The 22,821-nt window shown below is 34.4% G+C and overlaps 1 protein-coding gene across 1 annotated transcript in view; it reads left to right on the plus strand.

The window, feature by feature from the left end:
* The window catches only part of CACNA2D3 (calcium voltage-gated channel auxiliary subunit alpha2delta 3), a gene marked incomplete at both ends in the record, with an annotated part of 393,832 nt that overhangs the window by 247,556 nt on the left and 123,455 nt on the right, over positions 1 to 22,821 (plus strand). Inside the window, one exon of the mRNA XM_079540355.1 lies at positions 4,094 to 4,227. Coding sequence (XP_079396481.1) covers positions 4,094 to 4,227 — 134 coding nt within the window. The remainder of the gene's footprint in view (positions 1 to 4,093; positions 4,228 to 22,821) is intronic.

Below are 22,821 nucleotides of genomic sequence, written 5' to 3' on the forward strand. Positions count from 1 at the left end.
ATTTAACTTAACAGTGGAGGAAGTTAATTCTTATGAGGTTTGACATTAGGCACACATAGCTGCAAACACATGAATCATCAAAAGGTCTAAATATGGAGAGAAAGTGAACTAAAAGAACATTGCCAAATGCTGTTCCTACCTATACTACAGTAATTTTTTTTGTAGAATTTTTCCTACAGGAGAAAATCTAAAAATGTATGTAAGGACAAACATCAAAAATGTAGGAAAAGTAATTTGCGTAGCTATTTGCTTTGCTATAATGGAAACTAGAACTTAAGGAAAAACCTTTATAGAAAAAAAAGTAGATGAGCCATACATTCATAGAAAACAGTTCACATTAAACAAATCATGGAAACTATGAAATCTTTGTACATTTTTCTAGTGTGACATACAAGAACACACAAACCGTATTTATGAGGACACAGATCATGTTTAAGCAGACAATGTTGAATGCAAGCAGCGAATTTTTCCAACAGAATTGTAAATGAAACCCACCCCTGAGATCACATTATGAAAAAACCTAGAGAGAACCCATATACTTGACTTCATCATGTCATGTCTCTTACATATCGTTGGCAGCAATTTTTGTATTTCTTTAAGTTCAGTTCATTGTAACTACCCAATTATAAGGAATAAAGTACCTAACGTACTCTTTCTTTCAACTTTTCTTGTTTTGCAGCTTGATGTGCGAATGCATCTGTGAAATATTTTTTTTAATTTTTCTTTTTTCCATACTGAGCTCATTTTTCTTCACTTGCTGACCTTGACTTCTGTAGCTGTGATGCTCACCAGGCTAGGAGCACTGCATAGCTAGCCTGCAACTACATGTGTGCCAGCATACATGTGCACATTTACCATCTGGCTCCTTCCAAACAGAATGCTCAAAATCACTTCTTTCAATCCAAGTGTAGCTGCAACTTTTCATTTGTCTTTGAGACTTTCATTTCTTTGCTAAGTTTGAAATGTATTCAGAATAAGCAATAGACTTATTCACTGTCTCTTTTAGTCTTAGGAAATTGGGCTAAAAACTGTTTGCTCTACTGTACAGCTTAGGGATAATTTGGTTTGCAAGTACTACAAAAAATGAATACATTTTGCGTGCTACCTGGAGACTTATGACATATTATTTAAGGTGTTATGTGAGATACTAGAATAGGTGATCTTGGAAATAGTACAAAAAGAAGTTTTTAATATAGTACACAACCATATGCATGATAGTTATGAATAATCTGCTCAGGTTGGCTGTACCTGATCCATATTGGTTTCATCTAAATGAAAACAAAACAGCATTCACCATCATCAGTGTCTTGCAATATGTATTGACATGTATGCCACAAACATTTGGGTGTTAAACAGAAATTTTTTTTCACTTGAAAAATGGATATAAAATCTTCTCAGGAGGCAATTGGAGTAAATGATTATTCTCCAAAAAGGCTTTTTTTTCTATCTGAAAGGTAATTTACATTCTGTGATTAAATAATTTTCCAGGCAAAGACATCTAAGAGCTTCTTAAATGAGCCTTTAACATTTTGACTTTAATTGAAGCATTGCATTAAAAAGTATTAGCTAACTGTGATTTCAACCTGTATGGATGTGAAAGTAATGTTTGATTAAAACCATCTTGTGACATTTTTTCAAACTGTTAATCTGTTCTAACATTTTAGACATAATACATATTAAATATCGTTAAGGTATAAAACCAGTAAGTACAGCAGTTGGTCCTTTGTTCACTGTACAACACACAGTGCAAATATGTTTCCATCTCTAAATTTGCAGACTGCTATGAGAGAAGTATTGGCATTATATGCAGTGAAATTTTCATGAGCTCAGTGGAAAGAAAGAATATTGGGGTGATGATGTAAAATCGCATGGAAAACACTGAAATAAAACAATGCTTAAATCTGTTATTTAACGCCAATTAAAGACTTGCCCATGGGGACAACTGAAAGTATGTGCTTGGTGCATGAGAACAGGGTTAGGTGAACATAGTTGGAGATCTCCTGCTGCAAATCTCTCGCAAAGAAATGAGCAGTGTCTTGTTGTGCTCTTTGCTTTTAGTGGTTTGAGTCCTGGCTGAGCCTTTGCACACTAGGCTAAGTTGCAGGAAGCAAGGCAAAAGGTTTAGTAGTCTATCTGTGCTTCTGCTTGATTTTTCTGAATTTCTATGAGTTGTTGAGGATGAAATTTGAGACATGTGAACAGAGCTGAACAAATGACCTCCAAATATTAATTCTCTTTTCTGCTTTCTGGAGTTATACTAGAACTCAGACACTCAGATCTGCTTAGGGAAAACGTGGATTATCTCCTGTACAATAAGAGCTCGGAAGTATTTGGAATCTTTGTTTAAAAGGTTTATAAGCTGCAGTGTGTAAATACACAAGTGTATTTATAGATACAAAATTTGTGAAGTTATTGACAAATAATCATATTTTGATTAAGTATTGATGTTCATAACAAAATGCAGAGGACCAGAAAGTTAAATATATTCTAACACTCACAGGAGGGGATAACCTCATATTTTTACTTTGGAAACCCAGTTGCAGTCGCAGAATTGAAGCAGGCAGCACATCAGAAAGAGAAAATAAGAATACTGATTTTTCCTGTAACTGTTCTAAGCCAGTAACTCAAGTAATCTCAGTATATAAATTTATTTCATTACAGTATTTGCATAAAATTCTGCTTTCTCAAGTACAGATTCCTGTATGAAACTTATAACAATCATTTTATTCTGAAAAAAACTTTGAAAACCTTAGGAAAAAAAAATACACATCTGTCTTGAAGCAACAGTTAAGAACAGTTAAGCCTTGATGGTATACGCAGCTGTCAGCCTTCTCACAAAATACTGGACTGAAGGAATTTTTATTAAAATGAATACCGAATATAGGAGCAGCGTGAATACTATGCTATGAATATTAATACAATACTACTATACTAGGAATATTTGAGTTCACAGTATAATCAAATTGATTTCTACTTATTGAAAGTATACATTAAACAATACTATGAATTGTCATTTGGCCATAAAGGCTGTCTACATGTTGTCTTAATTCATGCATATGAATCTATTGCTGGTGTTGGGTAAAATGTATGTTTTGTACTGCACAGATCACTGGCAGGTGTGTTAAAGCAAAGTTCCAGCTCTCAGACAAGAGACCCCCCCTTACAACCTTGCCAGTCTTTACCCTGCCTATAATGAACACCACCCAAAAGTTCTTTCCAGCTGCAGTGTTTTCTGTGGAAGGTTTCATTTAGCAGCTCCATGGTAGATGTGACCATATCAAAAGACTAAATGTTATATTGTTCTTTTTCAGTAAAGAAATGTATGTGAAAGACAATTGATGCTTTTAAGTAATGCCTGGTGAAACTGTAGCTTTGAAATTTGTCAGTCCTTTGTCACCCTTGCATGATTTGGACTCCAAAAGCCAAGGTGATGACGTATAAATATACTTGACATGCAAGGAATGAAGAGGAAGTGGTGACAGCTCAAATAGCTGTGGCCTCTGTTGTTCTCAGTGCTGTCAGGTTGTAGGTGAAGTTTTAAAGGATTAACAAAGCTGTGATCGCTTAAAAAAGCAATTCCTGTCCAAGTCTCCATTCTCACTGACCTGCCATTTGAAAATAACGTTGCTGTTGTTATCAGAGGTTTAGTCACATTCTACAAGGACAAATGTTTTAGAATGTCTGCAACCACTGTTTTGTGACTAGTTCTAATCATTAATGCTTCTTGAGACTGGACAAACTTAAGGTGAGATGGTTTTGTACAAACTTAATGGTTAACAGGGTTCAAGAAAAAAAAAAAAAGTAGTATTTATTTACCATCAAGCAACAGGAGTTTTCTAGAAATAGAGAATTTGGGATTTGTGGTCCAGAAATTCATAGCAGTCTTGGGAACCCAGACTTTCAAGAATGGCCAATAGTTTTAGTGACTTCTGGTTATTACTCTTTGAGGCTGCTTCTCATCAAATGTTCCTTCTTTGCATTTCTCCTTTGGAAATAAACAAGCAGAAAACACAACTGATGTAACACATCATACTCCTTGAAATCCTTAATTCGTTTTGCATGATTTATAACTTCAAATTGTCTGTTTTTACAGGGTTTTTTACTCAGATCTCCACCCTAGCTGACGTTCAAGAGAATGTCATGGAATACCTCCATGTTCTTAGCCGACCAAAAGTTATTGACCAAGAGCATGACGTGGTATGGACAGAAGCATATATTGACAGCACTGTAAGTCTGCATGAGAAGTCATGTAATGACTTTAATGTAAGCTAACTTGATGAGGAATGTATAGAAAAACTGTCGTTAAAAAACACTAGTTGTGCGTTTCTGTCACTGGAATGCTCCAATTCAATGTGAAAATCAGATCTTGACATCTTTGTTACAAGCAAGTAGTTTGAGATTACTGAACTTCACCAGGCATTTATATATTATAAATTACACAGAAAATAATGAAACAAATGTGAGTGATAGCAATGTGTTTGAATTTGACCTCTAACTACGCATTTTTCTTAATCAGCATGGACACTGAGCAGAAATTGGTTGGATTGAATAAATGCTTTTTCTATGTGCTTTCAGAGATAGAATATGAGTATGTCAGTGTAGAAGTTCAGGCTGACAAGAATCCATATTTTTAGTATAGAGATGCTGATCAACAGCTCAGTGTCAGTTATGCTGTCTTAGTGTGAAAAAGACCAAATAGATTCTGCCTTTTAAAGTAGATAGAATGGGTGATCTGATACTAAAATTGTCAGAACCATTCAATTTTAACTTGATGTCCTTGTAAAACATTAGAGGTTAAAGGGATTTTTCTGTAATGCAGTGACTAAACATGCAAACTGTTTTTTTAGTGTCATTTGTGGTAAATCTTCAGATTTGCAGATAAAAGTTAATTTTCATGAATTGATCTAAAATAGTTTTTCTTCTATTTTCTTTATTGCTTTTCTTTTAAGCAATTAAAATATTTTGATCTCTAAGTTATCCACAGATCAAGAGTTTGCCACAAATATCTGGCCTTTAGTACAAGGGATGCCAAGTTTTTAATCCAATGAATTGGAGATCACAGATTACTAATAGCAGTTTTTTGAATTCTTTTTGTTACATTTTACCCTTCATGAAAGTAGGGCAAAATAGAAAATCTTGCCAGTTTCCCTTTGTGTTTTGTTGTTGTTGTTGTTTTTTAAGGGATTTTGTTTGTTTATTTGGAGAGTTTTTAATACTTCTAGGAGGTTTGGCTTTAAATAAGCAGAAAAATCTTAAAAAAAGAAAATACTGTGGAGAATTTTACTTTTCATGTTTGCTTAAGTCTCTTTTATTCTTTAGCTGAGTGATATAAAATAAATACTAAATCTGTAGTTACCAAGTAAAAAACATTTCTTAGGAATGTTATTTTAAAGTGGTTTAATTATCTCAATTCTTTCTTATTTACTTATTTTTAAGGATGTGTTATTCCAGATTCCACTCTGTTCCCATTCTGTTAGTGGAACACAATGGTGAGAAGAAAACTACCTTATTAGTCAGTTCAGGGCATCCCACAACAAGGGAAGATGACTAGGGAAATCTAGTTCTCATTCACCTCCTGCTTTTTATGTGCTTGAAGTAATCAATGTGCATGTGTGCTGAAGGAAGTTAGTTTGCTAGGGAGAGTAGCAGGAAGAGATCCATGTATTTATTGTTTTAGTGCAACCTTGTTCTTAGCCTCTGAATCTCAGACTAAAAGTGCTGTGGTACATGAAGTATTTCTTTCTCAACACCCAAGTCCTCCCCTTTTTCTACTACCCAAGTACGAAATGCTGCTTCAGAATTAATTTTATACTTTACTTTTTCTTTTCTTCTGTTAGTCTGTATTTCTTCGATCACTGCAGGGAGGAATATATTTAGAAAAGTTATGCTAATTTTTGGTAATTCTTCCATTTGTTTTGGAAAGTCTAAGGAAAATGAACAGCTTAATATAACATGAAATTCTAGCTGAATACAGCAGGGGTGTTTAAATGCAAGTGCATACTTATGAATTCTAGAGGGTGTAAACATGTACTTCCATGCACACACATTTTTATGAATGTCTGAAAGCTCCATTAAGAGCCTTAATACTATAATAACTATTAAAACAAAAAGATTTAAAACTAGAATGCAATGATCATTTTAGTAGCAAAGTACTTTTCTCCTGCCTTCTTCTTCTTACTGCCATAAATCAAAGCAAAGCATAAAACTCATAAACAAAGAACAGGATAAATTAGAGCGTTCATATGCAAAACTTTGGAAATAGCCATGAAAGGAATCTACCTCTGTTAACATGTCTGGCAGCTGTTTTCAGAAGCCTATTCCTTGGCCATTTTGTTTCGGAATTGGAAGTGCTACCCAAATGATCCTCTTCATTTTCACAGACAGTTTGTGTCCCTGCACCTCCATGGCTTCTGCTTAGACCTTGTTAGCTAAGAAATGGGAGTGTGCTGCCAGAAAACTTAAATGTTCTTGTCAACATTCAGTTGTGTCAAAACAGACGTGGCTAGATTGTTGGGACCACACGTGGGGTGTAATACACGTCACTGTTTTAATAAGATACTTCTCCTACACCCTCACCAAAAACGAGAGTTGACAAACTGCTGTTTCAGAACAAGCGACAAAATGCTGGAGCATACTAGGATCCAGACAGAAACATTATCAGCAACTGTAAGTCTTCTGACAAGGGAGTGCTGTGACCTTAAGAGGTGTCATTGACTCTCAGAAGGATTTAATAGATTTCTGAAATCCTTTTTAGTTAGGTTGCTGCAGAAATGGACTTATTCGTCATTGCTCTCTGTTCAGTAATTTACTTGAGAAACAGTGCTTGAAGACTATCTTGAGTAATTCCAAAATCAGCTTCACAATAGTTGAAGTGCTGTTTCAGTAATAGGTTAGTAGTTTAGGTGCTGCCAATGCAATTAGACTAAGATCTTGAGATTTTAGAAGATGTGATATAAGTCCATCTGTATGTAGCATCCTGATGCAGTCCTGTGGTTGCATATTCCACACCTTTCCTAGGTTATTTTAGTATAGAATTCCTTTGTGGACAGCATGTATTAACCTCCCATAATTAATAAGGTTTGACTGGGGTATGTTGTCAGCCTCTTTTCCATTTGTACCTCTCTACTCAGCAGTTTGATACGCACTGGAAGTGAGTAAGCCTTGTTGCATCGTTGCAGGTCTGGGGGAAATTGAATTTGTGTTATCAAAGGTAAGGGGGCATGCAGATATTTCTTGATTGTGAAGTCTAGTAGGAGAAAAGATCATCTTTCTACATGGTGTACATTTGTGTGGAGGCACTAAAAAAGTTGCAGATAGGACATCTGGTTGATGGGCCCTAGGTGATGGTGTCTGGATAGCATTCCACTAGACCAGTCTCAGTATAATTTTTCTGCTACTTTAACATCACTAGGGCCTACAAGTACTTAATGCCTCAGAAAACAGAATAACTTAATGGGTCCTTAAAAATAGAGTTGGATTTCTAAATGAAAGTTTCTAATGATACTCTTTCTTGAGTAGATAATAACTATAAAGTATGAAATTATTTCAGGAAAATAACAATATTCAATTGGTCAGTCACTGCTTTTAAGCATATATGCAGCCATAGCAGGTCAAGACAGGTGAATATACTGAGAGAAAATGAAAAAGTGCCTGGGCATTGGGGTGTTTCAGTAATGTGATGTATAGAGCTGGTATCTGGGGGAGATGGATAATTATCCATAAGGTACAGAAGCCCTTAATTCATTCTCTTGATAACATCTGGAATGGGGGAAACATTACTTTTATTTTTCTGTAGGAAATGGAAAAAGAAAGACTGGACTGGCACCTGAATTCCCGCTGTTTAAATGCTTACAATTGAGAATTTGTTTATTGAAGCGTGTAACTTGACTTACTTGAACCTTTTCTAACTCTTTCTGGGGAAATTTGTTTCTCATAAGTATACCTTAGGATATTCTCTGGTTCTAATGCACCGTTGAGTTCATCTCCTTCAGGCTATTAGTTTCAAGCTGTGAGCACATTCAGATGTGCATTACCATATTGGCCCTGTTCACTTTCCAACTGGAGGATTGCTTTTCATAAAAAGGACAAATTATTACTTCATTTAATATTTTGAGTTGTCTAGTGCCTTGGAAGCTAAGAGTTCATTAAAAAACAAAAAGCATTGAGACAGATCATGACTAAGTATTTATGAAATGCTACCAATGAATATTGTAATTACGTTATTACATATATGATACATCAATTTCAATTTAGTTCTCCTCATCCTTGTGAAATATATACTGTAAGTGTACTCTTGCAGGTTCTTTGTGTAAATTTAGTAGGGAGTATAGGAAGCTAATACTTCAAAGATACATCATATCAGTTTCCAAATATTTTTAACTGTGGAAACTGAGGTTCTGGAACTCTTTATCAGTGGTGAATTCTGAGCCAGTTTCAGAGAAGCAACAGAGCTGTGCATGAGATTCTGTGTATAATGTGCAGATATAAAATGCTCCTACAGACTCAAAGCTTTTATGCTGGCATTTTTTCCAGCTTGGAGTTTTGGGTGAGGTATTGTGCTGTTTAGTTTTTCTCCCATGCACTCAATTTTATTTCTGCTCAATGCACAGAAGAGCTTTTATGAAGTAACAAAAATAAAATACTATCCCATTTCCACTAGCTTCTGTTCCCAGAGATATCTTCAAACGCTTTTGGTAGCACAAGTTAATTGTGCTATTATAATAAGTAGATGTAATTAGCATTTTTATATGGTAAATGTTCCCTGGGCCTCTATTTCAAAAGTAACTTCTAGATTGTAGTATTGGAATGCGTTAAAGTGCATCAGGGCATTCAGAATTCTCCTGTATGTCTACGGCAAGTAAATACTGCTAATCACTGCAGAACTGAATGTCAGGAAATGCCATTAATCAGCAGCTGCTAAAAGAAAATTTACATGGAGGCAGTGAATGAATTTTTTTTATGCCAGTTTCAAAAATCAGAGATCTGTGATGTTGTTGTGTAGTAATTTTTTTGTTTGTTTGTTAGCTTTGTTTTGTTTTTCCTGATTCTGTGTAGGAATGTATTATATTATCTAACTCTTCCTTTGTGTCCAGCATCTCTTAACCTCCCATAATTAATAGGTTTTTAGTGGGGTAAGTTATAAACACTAACTGGTTTTGATGTTCCCATGAAAATTTCCTTTTCTTTCTTTCACATTTATATATATGAATACACTTAGGGGATGATAAGCCATGCTTGAATATTAGGCTTTCCACCAGGTAGGTTTGTTTTTAAAATAAGGTTCTTCAAATGTTGATTTGCCCACGATGGACCTGCAGTGATCTTTTAACAACAGAGACATGAGAGCAAAATTAGAGGGTAGCCTAAGGAGTGCCTTCTCATCAACTGTCAGCCCAAATTATTTTTCCTGCAAAGATACAATAACTCCAATTATTTCATCTTTTCCAAAATTTCTGTAGGAGAATGATTACATTTTGAGGATTCAGACCATCTGCTCCAGCAATGATGGTCTGCTGTATTTGCACTGGAATCTTATAGATAGTGCTTGAAAAATGACAATACAAGAAACGTACACAGAATTAAAAAAAAATATGCATGTATTTATATGTAGGTACAACATCCCTTTAGGCTGATGATTTTGGGGGTGTCTGTGGGAATCTTCACTGGCAATCCAATAAAAAAAGTCTGCAAATCATGACTTTATAATTTCTCTGCTCCAAAATTTCCAATCACAGTAATTAAGCATTCTCTCTCTCTTTTTTTTTTTTTTACTGAACAGCTCTAATCTGTTTGTTTTACTGCTGAATCTAGAATAAATGAATTATCATTAACAACATTAACTGCTTCATATTCAGTAAGATCTGTGTCAACTGTCAAAACCTAATGAGTGCTCAAGAAAGTAAATGAATAAACCTCTCAACTGGATAGAATTAATGCATATTCATTATCTTTTAAGATGCAGCTCTAAAGAACAATGGATGTTGTTTCTTTTTGTTAGCAAATGCACATCCGATTTACTTATGTTAGGCAGCAGGGTGCAAATCAGTTCAGAGGCTGTGCTACTTTAATTTGAGTTTAGAGCCTTTCCTCACACACCAGCAGTGCAACAAACATGGCACAGTTTGTCCCAATAAAACACACAAGTTGGGAACCACTCCTCTTTCCAAAATGAAATGAGGACATGCACAGGAAAATAAAAATCATATTGACCTGATAGGAATATGGATACTTTAAGAGTACGTACACTTACATTCAGAGCATACAAATTAGGACATGCCATGCACATACTTGTACGTATGCGTATACTTTGCATTTTTTGAAGTAAACTACTTTGATAAATTATGTGTTTGCTTTGCACTACTGCTAACGCTGGAAGTTGTGCTAGTAGGGCAATTATCAGTGATTGCATTAAGCACAGAGTATTACTACAGAGAATTAATTGCTGGTTTTCAAAACCACTAGGAAAAAAATGTAAAGAAATGGCAATATTTATTTTAATGAATTAACACTTTTCATGTGTATATATGTATATAGTATTTACACTATAAAATACTATATGCTGTACATCAAAAAGATGTTTGAAACATCAAAAACATAAGCAAAAACAAAAGTCCTGCACTTAAAGAGGAACATAAAATTTCCTGCTGGGGATGTGGAACATGGAATGCCATCTGTATTATATGGCACTGAGAAAACTGATTACGTTTGGACCTCTATTTCATAGCAGATGGGTTCATTAAATTTAATAGCCTCCAGAGCCTTTAGGAACAGTGTTAAAAACATGTGGAACATGCTGAGACACTTCACTTCTCGCCCCACAGTCATTATAACTGTGGCTCAGACTATAAATATTACAGTACTTTATTCCATTGAAACGGATTACTATTATAATTATTTTTCCTAGTGCATATTTGCATGAGAAATAAAGAATACAAATCCTACTTTTTCAAACTTTGAGCTATGCAGTTGATTTCTTTATATGCATTTTACAGGTCTTTACACTTTGGAGGCTTTAACTTTTGATTATTCTGCGACATCGGCAAGCAGCTGTAAAGTTACAACAAAATTAAGTATTAAGAAGCTCTGCTCCAAATAAGATAAGCATTGTATTAAAGCATAGAAAAGAGATCAAAGTACCACTATATCTTGGCATTTAGCTGTATGTTGGCTCTCTTTTCTAGTATTTTATATGATAGGATAACTGACTTTGGCCTTTGTTCATCTTTCAGCATTAGCGCATCATGGACATTAAATATCCAATTTCAAGATGGGATTTTGCAGTTCCTGCAAAAGAGTTTATTTAAATAGGTTTTTAAAAATATTTTCAGAATTTGATAGCTAAGGGAATATTTTGGAGCTATTTACTCTTTTATTTTAAATTGCTTCAAATGAGAACATGGAAATTTTACCATTATAGATGTTTAAGGGCTAAGGCAACTGTCTAATGTTTTTCTACCCCTGCCTTTAGAAGTTGTAGTGTTTAGACTAGCATATATATTTTACAAAATTTATAAAATTTGTTCATGATTTCTTTTTCCAGGAAATACAGCAGTGTCACAGTAACCATATCATATGTTCTACAATGCAGTTCTAAATAATCCTTCTGTTTTCTTTTGTACTGTGGATGATGTGGCCATCCACAGTATCTTCTGCTGCTTTCTAAGATCATCTTTAATTTGTGCTGAACATTTTAATGAGAATTTCCCCCTTCACATCTCCGGTGCCAATTTTGTCACTGACCATTGCTGATATGATTGCCACTAACATCCTCAAGAGTAGATGATGTATAATGATGAGGATACCTCCTTACTATAATTTACATACATGCAAAGTATTAGGTAAGAGTCATTAATCGTTTAGAAGGAGCAGAGATGGTGGTGTAAAGAGAGTGCAGGTCACCACTATAAGCAGTGGTCTGTCTATGAGATCTGAAGTGTTCAGGGTAGTTTATGAAAGTATGCACAAATGCACGTTCAAATCTTTCTTGGAATTATGTGGACAGTGTGGTATTTACAGCTCTTAAAATGTTTCAAAGAAGTTTCATCCTCAAAGCACATTATGTGATGAAATTTTGGAAATAAAGAAACATTAACATTTAAACGTGAACATGGTTTTCTGTTTTGAGAGCTGTAAGATGTAAACATTACATTGCCATTAACAGTTAAAGGGGTGTGTTTTTTTGTCACTTTTGCTGTAAATATCATGTGTCTTGTCCTTCAGTTACTTTGCCTCAAATTTCTGTTTCTTCTTAGAAGAAAACTGATTTGATGTATGTTAAAAAGAATCCATAGAATTACACGTATCTGTAGGGTTCACCTGCTGGATGTTCTCTCACCAGTTACTACAGCTTATTTACAGAGAATTGCTCAGCTACCGAACGTGATTAACAGGCATATTCATGCCAAAAGGGGTATTGGTCTCATTTGCAGACTCCTGCATACTAGAGATAAAACAGTTTGGGACCGTTTCCAGCTGTGGTCTACCAATGACAATACAGTGCCTCTAGGTGAGGGGACAGAAAATGCTTTTATTTCCAGTGTTTCACAGATAATTTTCTGTTTTATTATGACAGAAATGAAAATCAAAAGGTGACAAGTCAGTAACTGGAGGGAGAATTTTTTTCTAGGTCTCCATATGTTATGTTGAATATGACATTTAGGAGGATGTTTCTGTTCTTAATGAATTTAACTACCTAAAGACATTTGCAGCCAAAACTGTTTGCCTGTCTTTGATTTTATTACCTCCATTCTGAGTGAAGTGTAACTATTTTCAGGGAAATTGTATCTATTTGGGCAGATACATTACCTTATTTTTTTCTCTGGGTATATGCCTTCGGTTTTCATGCAATAGATTATCTAAGGTAAGTAATAAAGTAGGAAATCAATGAATTTGGCATAATGTACTCTGATCTTATGTATGCCATTCTTTAACTGGAAGAAGAGGGCAGTGAAGATGTTATATACTTTATCTTCACTGCTGGAGTAAAACCTGAAATAATAAGAAAAGGCGCATTAAATAATTGCTGCCATTTAAGTTTTGCTGCAGAATTCAGAGCATAACTGAAAAGAAGAAAGAATAAAGGGAAGAAGTCTTCTCTTTTGTCTATTATTCTGCAGATATTGAAGCTGTTATTTATAGCTCTGATATTTTTGTACAATGAAGAGATTTCATACAACTCATTGATACATATAATGTGGTATCCACATGAAAGTTATGTTTGCCACAGTCATCATGATTAAGGTTTACTTTGAACTTAGTAATTTCTGAAGAAACTACTCAGAAATGCACTTTATTCTACAAGGAATAGGATGTTTCCTAATGATGTCCTTGCTGCTTGATGGCAAGGAGTTTGACCTTTCTCCACATCATTGGAGAAATATTTTATCAGATTAGATCTTTCCCAGCAAGCATTTCCATTAACAATTAATTCAAAGATGATCTATCCAGCAGGTTAATATCTGATCAGCAATGTGAGTATCAGGAGAAAGCTTAGAGCATTTCTGCATTTTCTCTGGGATGCAGAACCACTTCACCTGCACTGATGTCAGATTTTTCAGGAGGAATATATAATCACTCTAAAATTTACACTGACTAGTTCTTGGTAAAGTGCTAAAATCCCTAAGTATTCTAAGTATTTTGATCTCTAAGATTTTGTAGTAAGATTTGACGTAAAAGGTCTCTAATAGCCATTCTATTTAAGGTTTTTTTTACATAATATGCATACTTTTTAAATAACTTTTCAATTGAGTTTATTATTACCAGAAAATAATATTTAGGGATTTATCCTGGAAATGATTCACCAATGTCAAGAAGATGTCTTACTTAGTGAAAAAGCACCTAAACAAAAAAGTGTTTAAGTCAGCTGTAAACTTGCATTCCACATGGGCTACATTTTTTGATAATTCCTATTAAATTTACTCTGTGTACTTTCCATTTATGTACCTTAAGTTACGCTGATTTAAACAGAGGACAGATTCAATATTTTAAAACTCAGTTAAAGGTTTGGTTTGTACTTCTGTAGGCTGATGGAATAATTCTAACATTTTCTTTGTTGGATCAAATCCTTAAAATTCAAGATTTTCAGTGAAGATGAAGTTGTCCTTTTATAGAAAAGAGAAATTTAGTTTTTCTTTTCTCCGTTCCTTTATCTTTGCTACAGTTTAGTTTAAGAATATTGGCATACAGCCCATTTTTCACAAGCTGGATTTTTGCAGTGTAGCTAAATACAAGATGGTGATTTGCCATATTTTAGGTCCTGACATGCCTAAATATGATCTTAGCATTTGCAAACAGTTCTAACTCAGAGATAGCTGAAATAATTTTGACTCCATATCTAACTCTCCATTCAAGTGAAGGAACAAAGTGGGGTATTCTTTTTTTTTTTTTTTTTTTAACCTTCTTGATGATATAATAAGGGGAAAACAGCACAACACAATGAGGAAATTTGCCACAAGCTAAAAGCATTCCTCGGTCTAGATTTCATAAGCATTGTATTAAATAATGACAGACTGCATATCTGAAATTGACTCAGATCACCTAGAAATGCTCTCAATTTTTTTTCTTCTTCCAGCATAACAGTCTTACCTTTTGCCCATCAGGTCAAGGTGACCCTTAGAAAGCATTGAAATTTCAAATTGTGAAGAGTACAAACAGAAAGCTTCTTGCAAAATAAAATAGCACGAGAAATGTAACTCTTTCTACAAAGTGAGTGAATCTTAATATAGCCTAATGAAATCAACTTGCAGTGTGAGAAGTCCATAAAATGCTCCATGGCTTTCTCAATAAAGTGTAGCTATAAAATCTCAGTGTAAAACTAGAATGGTGAGATACATTATCCACGTTTTGATTAAAAGGAAATGGAAACAGTAACTGTTCCTCAGAACAGAGCTAATGAATAGGGAGCAGCATTGATTAGAACGCTTTATCTGTTTATGTCAGCACCAGACAGGTCTATGATACCAATCTTTCCACAGGCTGCTAAAATATATTCTTTTTAAATATCTGTTGATAGATTAGGAGTTTATCTAACTAAGAGATTTCGTAGTGTTAAATTATGTAATCTGATTAAAGGTTATTATTTTTTTAATTCTTTATTTCATGATATATTTTTAAACTAATGCTTCTAACAGTGACCTAAACACTTGCTGTCTGATCTTGTGCATCTCTATTAGCAGCTGCTTTGTGCTCTTGCATGAAGGCCTGAAAAACATGTTTCTGATTTGGAGGTACACAATGGCCACCTTGCTGTCAGTGAGTTTTAGCAAATGCTGTTTTCTAAATAAACATTGAACATTTGCTTCTTAAATGCTTATAGCAAGCCTGGACACCTGCACAGAGTATACCACCTTTACCTACAAAGCAAAAAAGCGCATGTACTCATGTACATGAGCTTCATTCTTGGGTTTCTAAGTGCAGCATGTATGCATTATTTTTTACACACAATTTGTTTCTTGTCATTAGTGTATGCTTCCTCTGAAGTAGTGCAGATGTTTCTGAAGATAAAGCAGTTTGTGTTTGCAAGTTGTTAAAAGAGAGAAAAGATGATTCCCTTCATAAAGCTGTTTGAAGCTTTTAATTTATTAGCTGTGCAGCTCATGCACTTGCTATTGCTTTCTGGACCTCTTGATCTGTGTCTGTGGATTTTTTTCTCATGAAATGAAACAGTGATAACACTTTAGAGCCTTCTTACATTTGAAATGTATCCACTATCACTTATCAGCTCAACTAATCTTTTGAGCATATAGTATGTACCTCATTATGCCCTCCAGCATACTTCTTCATTCAGAGCTGTTCTGGACCGTTGCTAACTGACATAATCTTCAAGATATTTTGTGGTAGCTAAATAAAAGTTTATGTAATAATTTTGTATTTTAAAAAATGATAACTGAGGAAAAAAGAATAAAACATAATACTTTGTCATAATGCATGGTGCCCAGCATAGCTATGATTTTTAAGTAAGAGTAAAGGGCAGCTTATAATTTGTATCATTAATGTGTCTTTTAGGTAGCTAACCTGGCACATTTTTCCTTGTATAAAAGTGTTCAATATTTTATATATAAGTGAGAATTAGTTCTAGCACTTAGGCATGTACTGATTCTTGTCTTTGCCTCAGATTTCTAGAATCAGCTAGTAGATTGCCAAATACTTTTATAACAACAAATGGAACAAGAGAAGCTAAGATGAGGATAATGGAGAGCAAAATAATCTTAAGTATTGTGAGTGGGTTTAGTCTATGGATTTCAGAGCAAGTTTTTTGCAGAATACAATTTTTCAGTATCAATTCAGACTCTGACACATAATGATGCATAAATCTTTTAGTAGATGAGTTTCGCCTTCATGCTTATTGTAACATAACAATTAAAATAAAATGACTTGTATGACTTGTATGACTGACTTCTGCAGGAAACTGCTTGTAGTTTAGAATCTCTCTCCATTGCATGTTTTGCATTCCCACTCCAAACTGTACTGATCTTGACATGGTGCTCTTTGCATGTAATAAATTCTTATTAAATGTACATGCCACAAGGTTGTACGGACTACCTGATATGAATCGTGCACAATGCAAACTTTCAAACTAGATCCTAACAAACTTTCATCATAGTATATAGTAAAATACCATTAGTGATGGTAAAATTGTATGAAAAAAATTGGTAAAAAGAGTGCTTTGGCATAATTCACGTGTTCTTCCTACAACTGTTCTTTTTTAAGATATGCTGAGTGATTACAAAACATACTACAGAAAAATGCCTGTCTTAGAAGTTCAACTCCAATCGCAGTAATATACTAAAAATCATAGACACAATTAGTAAATGTGAGTTTTAGAAGAAATTCTGGCTTGCTTTACACATTCATTAAGTTAAATACACTTTCATCCTTCTCTAGAAAGTGGTTATTCTTCAGATGTTGGTCTTGCATTGATATATGGAGCAAATAAGATCTAATACAGAGCAAGATCAAAAGTGTATTGAACTTACTGAGAGATTCTCATTGACTCTGATAGGTACTGGATAAGATCTTTATTTCATTTTGCATCAGGGTCTGAATGGACTTTATGGTGAGAGAAAGAGGATATGTGTCTAGCTTCTAAGAGGATTTGTGATCTAGGTTGTTTTTGTCATTTTTTTGAAGGACTGTCAAAAATGGAAGAGCATGTATGTGAGAGGAGTTGAATGAATATGTACATACGAACCTAACTTCTGATGTTGGTTCTTTTCTTCCTTCCTTCTATCTCTCCCTTTGTCATTTTTTAATTCAGAAAAAATCTTTACAAAAACAATGACCTTTCTTTTGCCTTTTCTTTGAAATACAAGTACGATGTTTTCAGTTCTGGTTTTACTACAGTTATTATTCTCATGAACATCCAGTATGAACGTCTATTACTTGCTAGTGGAAAAACTCGCTCTGTTTAAACACATACATGAATAGAAAAAATTTTTAATTTTTGTAATGGTGTTTGGAATTAATCTTATTAATCTTATTTCACGAATTTGTTCTGTTTCATCAATCTTAAACTGCATGGTTTATTTGTAAAATCTGCACTTTTTAAAAAATAATTACAGTTTCTAACTATGAATTTAAATGAATCACTCTAGGTAGTTTTAATACAGTCTTTTCTGTAAACATTTTGTATTTATTGGGAAAGAATGCACTTGTTTTATGCAATTAAGAGAATCATAGGTGTAGAATCATGGAAGAGTTGGGTCTGGAGGAACTGCCTAGAGATCACTTCGTATGATAGTGTGCTTGATCAGTTTCAGGTTGCCCTCAAATCTGTCCAGTTGAGTTTTGAGTATCTCCAAAAATGGAGATTCTACAACCTCCAGTGTTTAATCAATCACTATTACAATGAAAAACTAGGAATATTCCTCCAAATATAGAGGGTTTTTTAATTTAACTTCCACACAAAATGGAAAGAGCAGTTATAGACAGGTGCAACTTAAACATTATAGCATTTGAGCATATTTAGATATGTTTTTTGTTAATGATTCTCCTTTTAGCATTTAAGATTGCTAGACAGTGGATTAGAAAATATAAGAAATATTTACATTTTAAGATTGTATTTCAGAAAGTGCTGTAAATCTTTGAAGGGTAGCACCACTTTTTAGAAATGTTTGGGATGTATGTGTAATTTTTTTGTGTGTTCTACTATTTGTTAATTACAATCTGATGTTTAATTCTAATCTGATCTCTAGTCTGAAAGATATACTGTTTTCTCTTTTGCATATTCACAAGAGCTAGCATCTTTTTTTTTCTGTCTTTATAGAATTATTTGTAAAGAAAGAGCTAGGATGATAGTTTTCATGTATATTTTATGACTCTCTTCTCCATAGCAACATTTACATTTCCTCTGTCTGGAATACTTTGCATGCAGTGCAGTCTATCCTTGACTGAACTGCTGTAGTTACTGCAAAATATGTGATGGCGTAGTAAAACAATTATGTGAACAGAGGAAGATCTGTTATTGAATCCCTTGAAATATCAAATGCATTTGCCTTACAGATGTTGGCCCAGTAAGCTGCAGGTTATCGTCACTCTTTGTACTTATACTGAAGTCTTAACATCAGGAGCATCTCAGTAGGAGGCTGAATTTTATGTCTTCCTGTATGCACATAATTACCTGCGACTAGTTCTTACAGGCATCACAGAAGAGACTAAATGCATGGATTGTAAAAGAAAAATTGCCCAAATTGCAAGATTTAAATGCTGCATCTGATGGCAAGTAGAATCATTGAATCATATTTAAAGTAGAAAAAGAACATTTTCTGCTAAAAATTAAAAGAATTTGAATTTTCTTTCTCTCTGTGCTCTCCCCCAAATTTCTGCCTTTTTGGGTAAGATCTGTGGAAGCCTACCTAGCAATGCAGGACACGCATTGCATCTCTTTTTGCAAATGTGTAAACTGTTATTCACCCCTACAGTGAGTGATGCCATAAAACATGGCCCATATTATAAAGTCTCTGGCACATATATGCACTATCATCTGTTTTTGTCTTGACCTTCTCTGATGAGCCTCACCGGAGTTTATTTTTTCTATGGTGTTAACTGTAGTATCTACATGCTTACCACTATATTTCACTTTCCTGGAAAGGTATTTCTAAAAAGTTAAAGTTCTGATGGACACATTAAATGTTAACTTCAGAGTCAGTATGTGGAATGTATAGAATGAGTCAGAATACTGCTGTCAAAGCACCATAAACTTAGCTATCTTTTGAATGGTCTGAATGAGTTCACTGTATTTGCTGTGGACTCTGTCAAAAATAAAGAGCAATCACATCAATGAAAAAAATAAGTAAAATGAACAAATTAATTGTATGCAACTGAATTCACAGAAAATTTTTATTAAGTAAACATTAATTGATCTCATACTATTTTAGACTGGATATTGAGTGGAATATTGAGGCAATTCTCAATCAATCAGCATTTATACTAATTGAAGTAAAACATTCTATTTCTAAATCCTTTATTGACCATGTACCAGTCTGAAAATATATAAATATCACAGACACGTTGTCTCTTTCTATGGTTTGACCAGTCAAACTTATTTTTAATTTTTTATTCTTTAAATAGAAAAGGCATAGACCAGATAGAATTTAGAATCAAAGCGATGAAAGTAGAAACCTTTGGTGAAGTGGTGGATCTGGACAGATTACCCACTGAGTCTTTGAACTCATTTTTCAGAATGACTGACAGCTTGCTCTTTAATGCATTTGATAACATTTTCACTTTCTGCTTTGTTGCCCATGTTGATGAAGGACACACAGTGAAGATCGTAATGGTGTATGAGTTTTAAATGTGCTTTTTACTTGGAAACACATGTAAGCATTAGTCTGGCTCAGGTTATGGCCACATAAGTAGCTAGTTACAAACAAACTGATTCACTGAAGGCATGTTGGGCTAATAGAAGCCATTCTGCAATAGAAAACATGAGTAAGCATGAGTCTGGTGCAGTGTACCTGGCTGAAATTTCAAGCATGTTAAATGGTTTCACTCTGTAGAGAAGCCCTTCCATTAAGTAAAAACAATAATATCTGTTTTGGGTATTAATTAGATTTTGTGATCAATGTCATTTAATGGATTACCTACAAAAACCTTCAGTTGTAAAGTCAGTGAATGTTTACACTACAACACGTAATTCATTTCATTTTTTATATGAGTACACCTGAGTTGAAAATACATTTAGCAGTTGAATCAAGAGAAAATCTATTTGACTGTTCTTAAACGTTACCTTAAAATATTGATGAACTGTTGGAATCAATGTAAAAACCAATCTGTTTTGCAATTGCAAATGTCATCACTGTCCCTAATAGCATATAAATAAATTTATTTGGGAATACGTTCTTTTTAGTATGTTTAGAAGTTTGAAATCCCTCTGTAAAACTATTTAGTCTATTTGTAATGTATTATGGGAAACAACAGCCTGAGACGAAGGGTCAGCTCTGATTGCTATTCCTGATGGGAATGTCGTACTGTATTCAATACTTTGCTTACTTAATCCCTTGCTTTCTTTCTAACTCTGATTCACCTGTGCTGTCTTGTCATTTGGGGCTTAGATATTTTTGCTTTGACTGCAAGCATCGTAAACCAAAGGGTTTTATTTTCCGTAACTGTAAGGAAGTGTTAGCAGAGATCCTAGTCAATTCTTGATGATTTGATTATAAATAAAAAAGTACTTTGTCACATTTTGAGATAACTTGATAAAAACACACACAGATACACAGATGCATGTCATGCAGGCACACTTAACTGTTCTTTATTTAATATTTTAATAAAAAGAATTTTCTTTTAGAATTTTTCAGTAAAATATTGAATTCAAAGTCATGCTATATTATTTGGGACACAAAGAAACTTCTTAGAAGAAACATAGCTGACTTTGCCCCAGTGCAGCTAGTAGTTGGTTGTTGCCACTGCTTCATCGCAGGTGTTTACAGAACTTCTTCCTCAAGCTGGCATGCTACTGGACAAAAACATTAGAAGTTTGTTAATAACTGAGAGATTATTTTCCTTTCCATATATATGTTACAAGATCTGGCAAGTTAAAACCAGTCTTCCACAGATTCTCAGCTTTGTAGATTTGAATTCCTACTGCTCATTTTTCTTAACACATACACAAATTCCTTCATAACAGAGTAGTTCTTTCAAGTGTTTTACAAGTGTGATGCTGAACAAAGCTGCTACAACTCTTTGCTCCCTGACTTTCTGAACTTCTTTTGTTAAGGATGAGAGAGTTCTTTGAGGCATGGTATGAAGGAGTAATACTCATTAGAACTACTGGTCCGCTAACATATGCCTTGTGCATCTGAAGTCAGTAATTCAAATCTGTCTAACTTCTGTTTCTTCTGCTTACGCTGACCTCACAGTTATCTGATCCAAGAAATAGTTGACCTCCTTTGCTTGTCTTGACTTCTTTTATCACTTTAGTAGTGCCTGTGATTTTTCTTTTTCTTTTTTTTTTTATAATACCAAATGCATTTTCATGAAGGACTCAAAACAATACTGGACTGTTTGCAAACATGGGAAGTGTGACACAGTGTGCAGTAGCAGTATTGAAAAACCTTGAACAATTACTTGTTCTGTTACCTTTTGACAGGACCCTAAGATAATATGAACATAGAGGTGGAATTCTTACTGTCTTCCTGGAATATTGAGGGTTTGAGCTCTCTGAGGGGTATATTTGTGTACTATAAAATAGAATATGAAAAATTCTTTGGTTAAAACAAAAAAAAGGGGGGGCTTCTGGGAAAGATAGATTGAAATGAAAGGATCTGAAGGCAAATTCCCCTCCCTTTTCTTCACTGTGTTCTTAGGTCCTGTACACTAAGATTGCTCTTTGTCAGTTGTTTTTTTGGTTGCAGCAAGATTTACAGAGCTCCATTGGGATCATTAACAAAGTCTGTGTTTCTCTGTTTAAAAATCCTCTCAGGTTTTCCCTGGTACTTCTCTGTCTGCATGCTCCTGACCCTGCCACACCTGTAGTAGGAGGAAGGTAAACTTCCCCATCCCCCAAACACCAAAAGACAGTAAACAGCCATACCTCTTCCTTGCACCTCAGCCACAGTTGTTTTAACAGAATTGGTTAACTAGGAGCAAGTGGAATATATATATATATATGTATATATATCCGATCATGTGTCTTCTTTTATTGTTGATCATCAGAAAAAGGAAGAGACACAACAGAAAAACACATAGAAACTGTGAGCTCTTTGGCATGGTTGTGCCTGATAAAGCTCCCAAAATAACATAGTTTACCATAGGTGCAAGTAGAATAAAAAATTCTGCTTCTGAGTTTTTTAAGGGTCAGGAAGAGATCACATAATTTACTGCAAAAGGGCCTCTTGGCAGGGCATAAGGCAAACCCCAGGAAGCAGAGGTACCCACTGGGTTTTACACAGACAGGCAATTTTTAGACTATGCAATAAAGGGACAGACCAGAGAGCTATTACTGTTATTGTTAGGAAAATTGTTTGTTTCCTATGGCCTCCCAGAAGGGGTAATGTCAGACAAACCTCCATGGTTTATTTCAAAGGAATTTGTAGCAATTATGAAAGTGAATTGCTGGCATATAGATCCTGTAACAGACAAGCTTTGAAAAGAAAACAGAATTAAGATTTATCTAGCTCTAGCAAAGACAGATTTTTGGAGGAAAAGATTGTGAACCTGGATTCTGAAGCTTAGATGAAAAGAGATGAGAATTCTTATCCAGAAGAAAGCATAGTGGAATGTAAATCTAATCTGCTGTCCCTATTATTCTTAATCAAGGCTTGATGACTAATCTTTCAGAGCAAAGAGATAGTCTTGATTTTTATAAAAGGCTATAAATGGGAC

The sequence above is a fragment of the Tetrao urogallus genome (genome assembly GCF_951394365.1).
Source record: "Tetrao urogallus genome assembly, chromosome: 10".
NCBI classification, from domain to species: Eukaryota; Metazoa; Chordata; class Aves; order Galliformes; family Phasianidae; genus Tetrao; species Tetrao urogallus.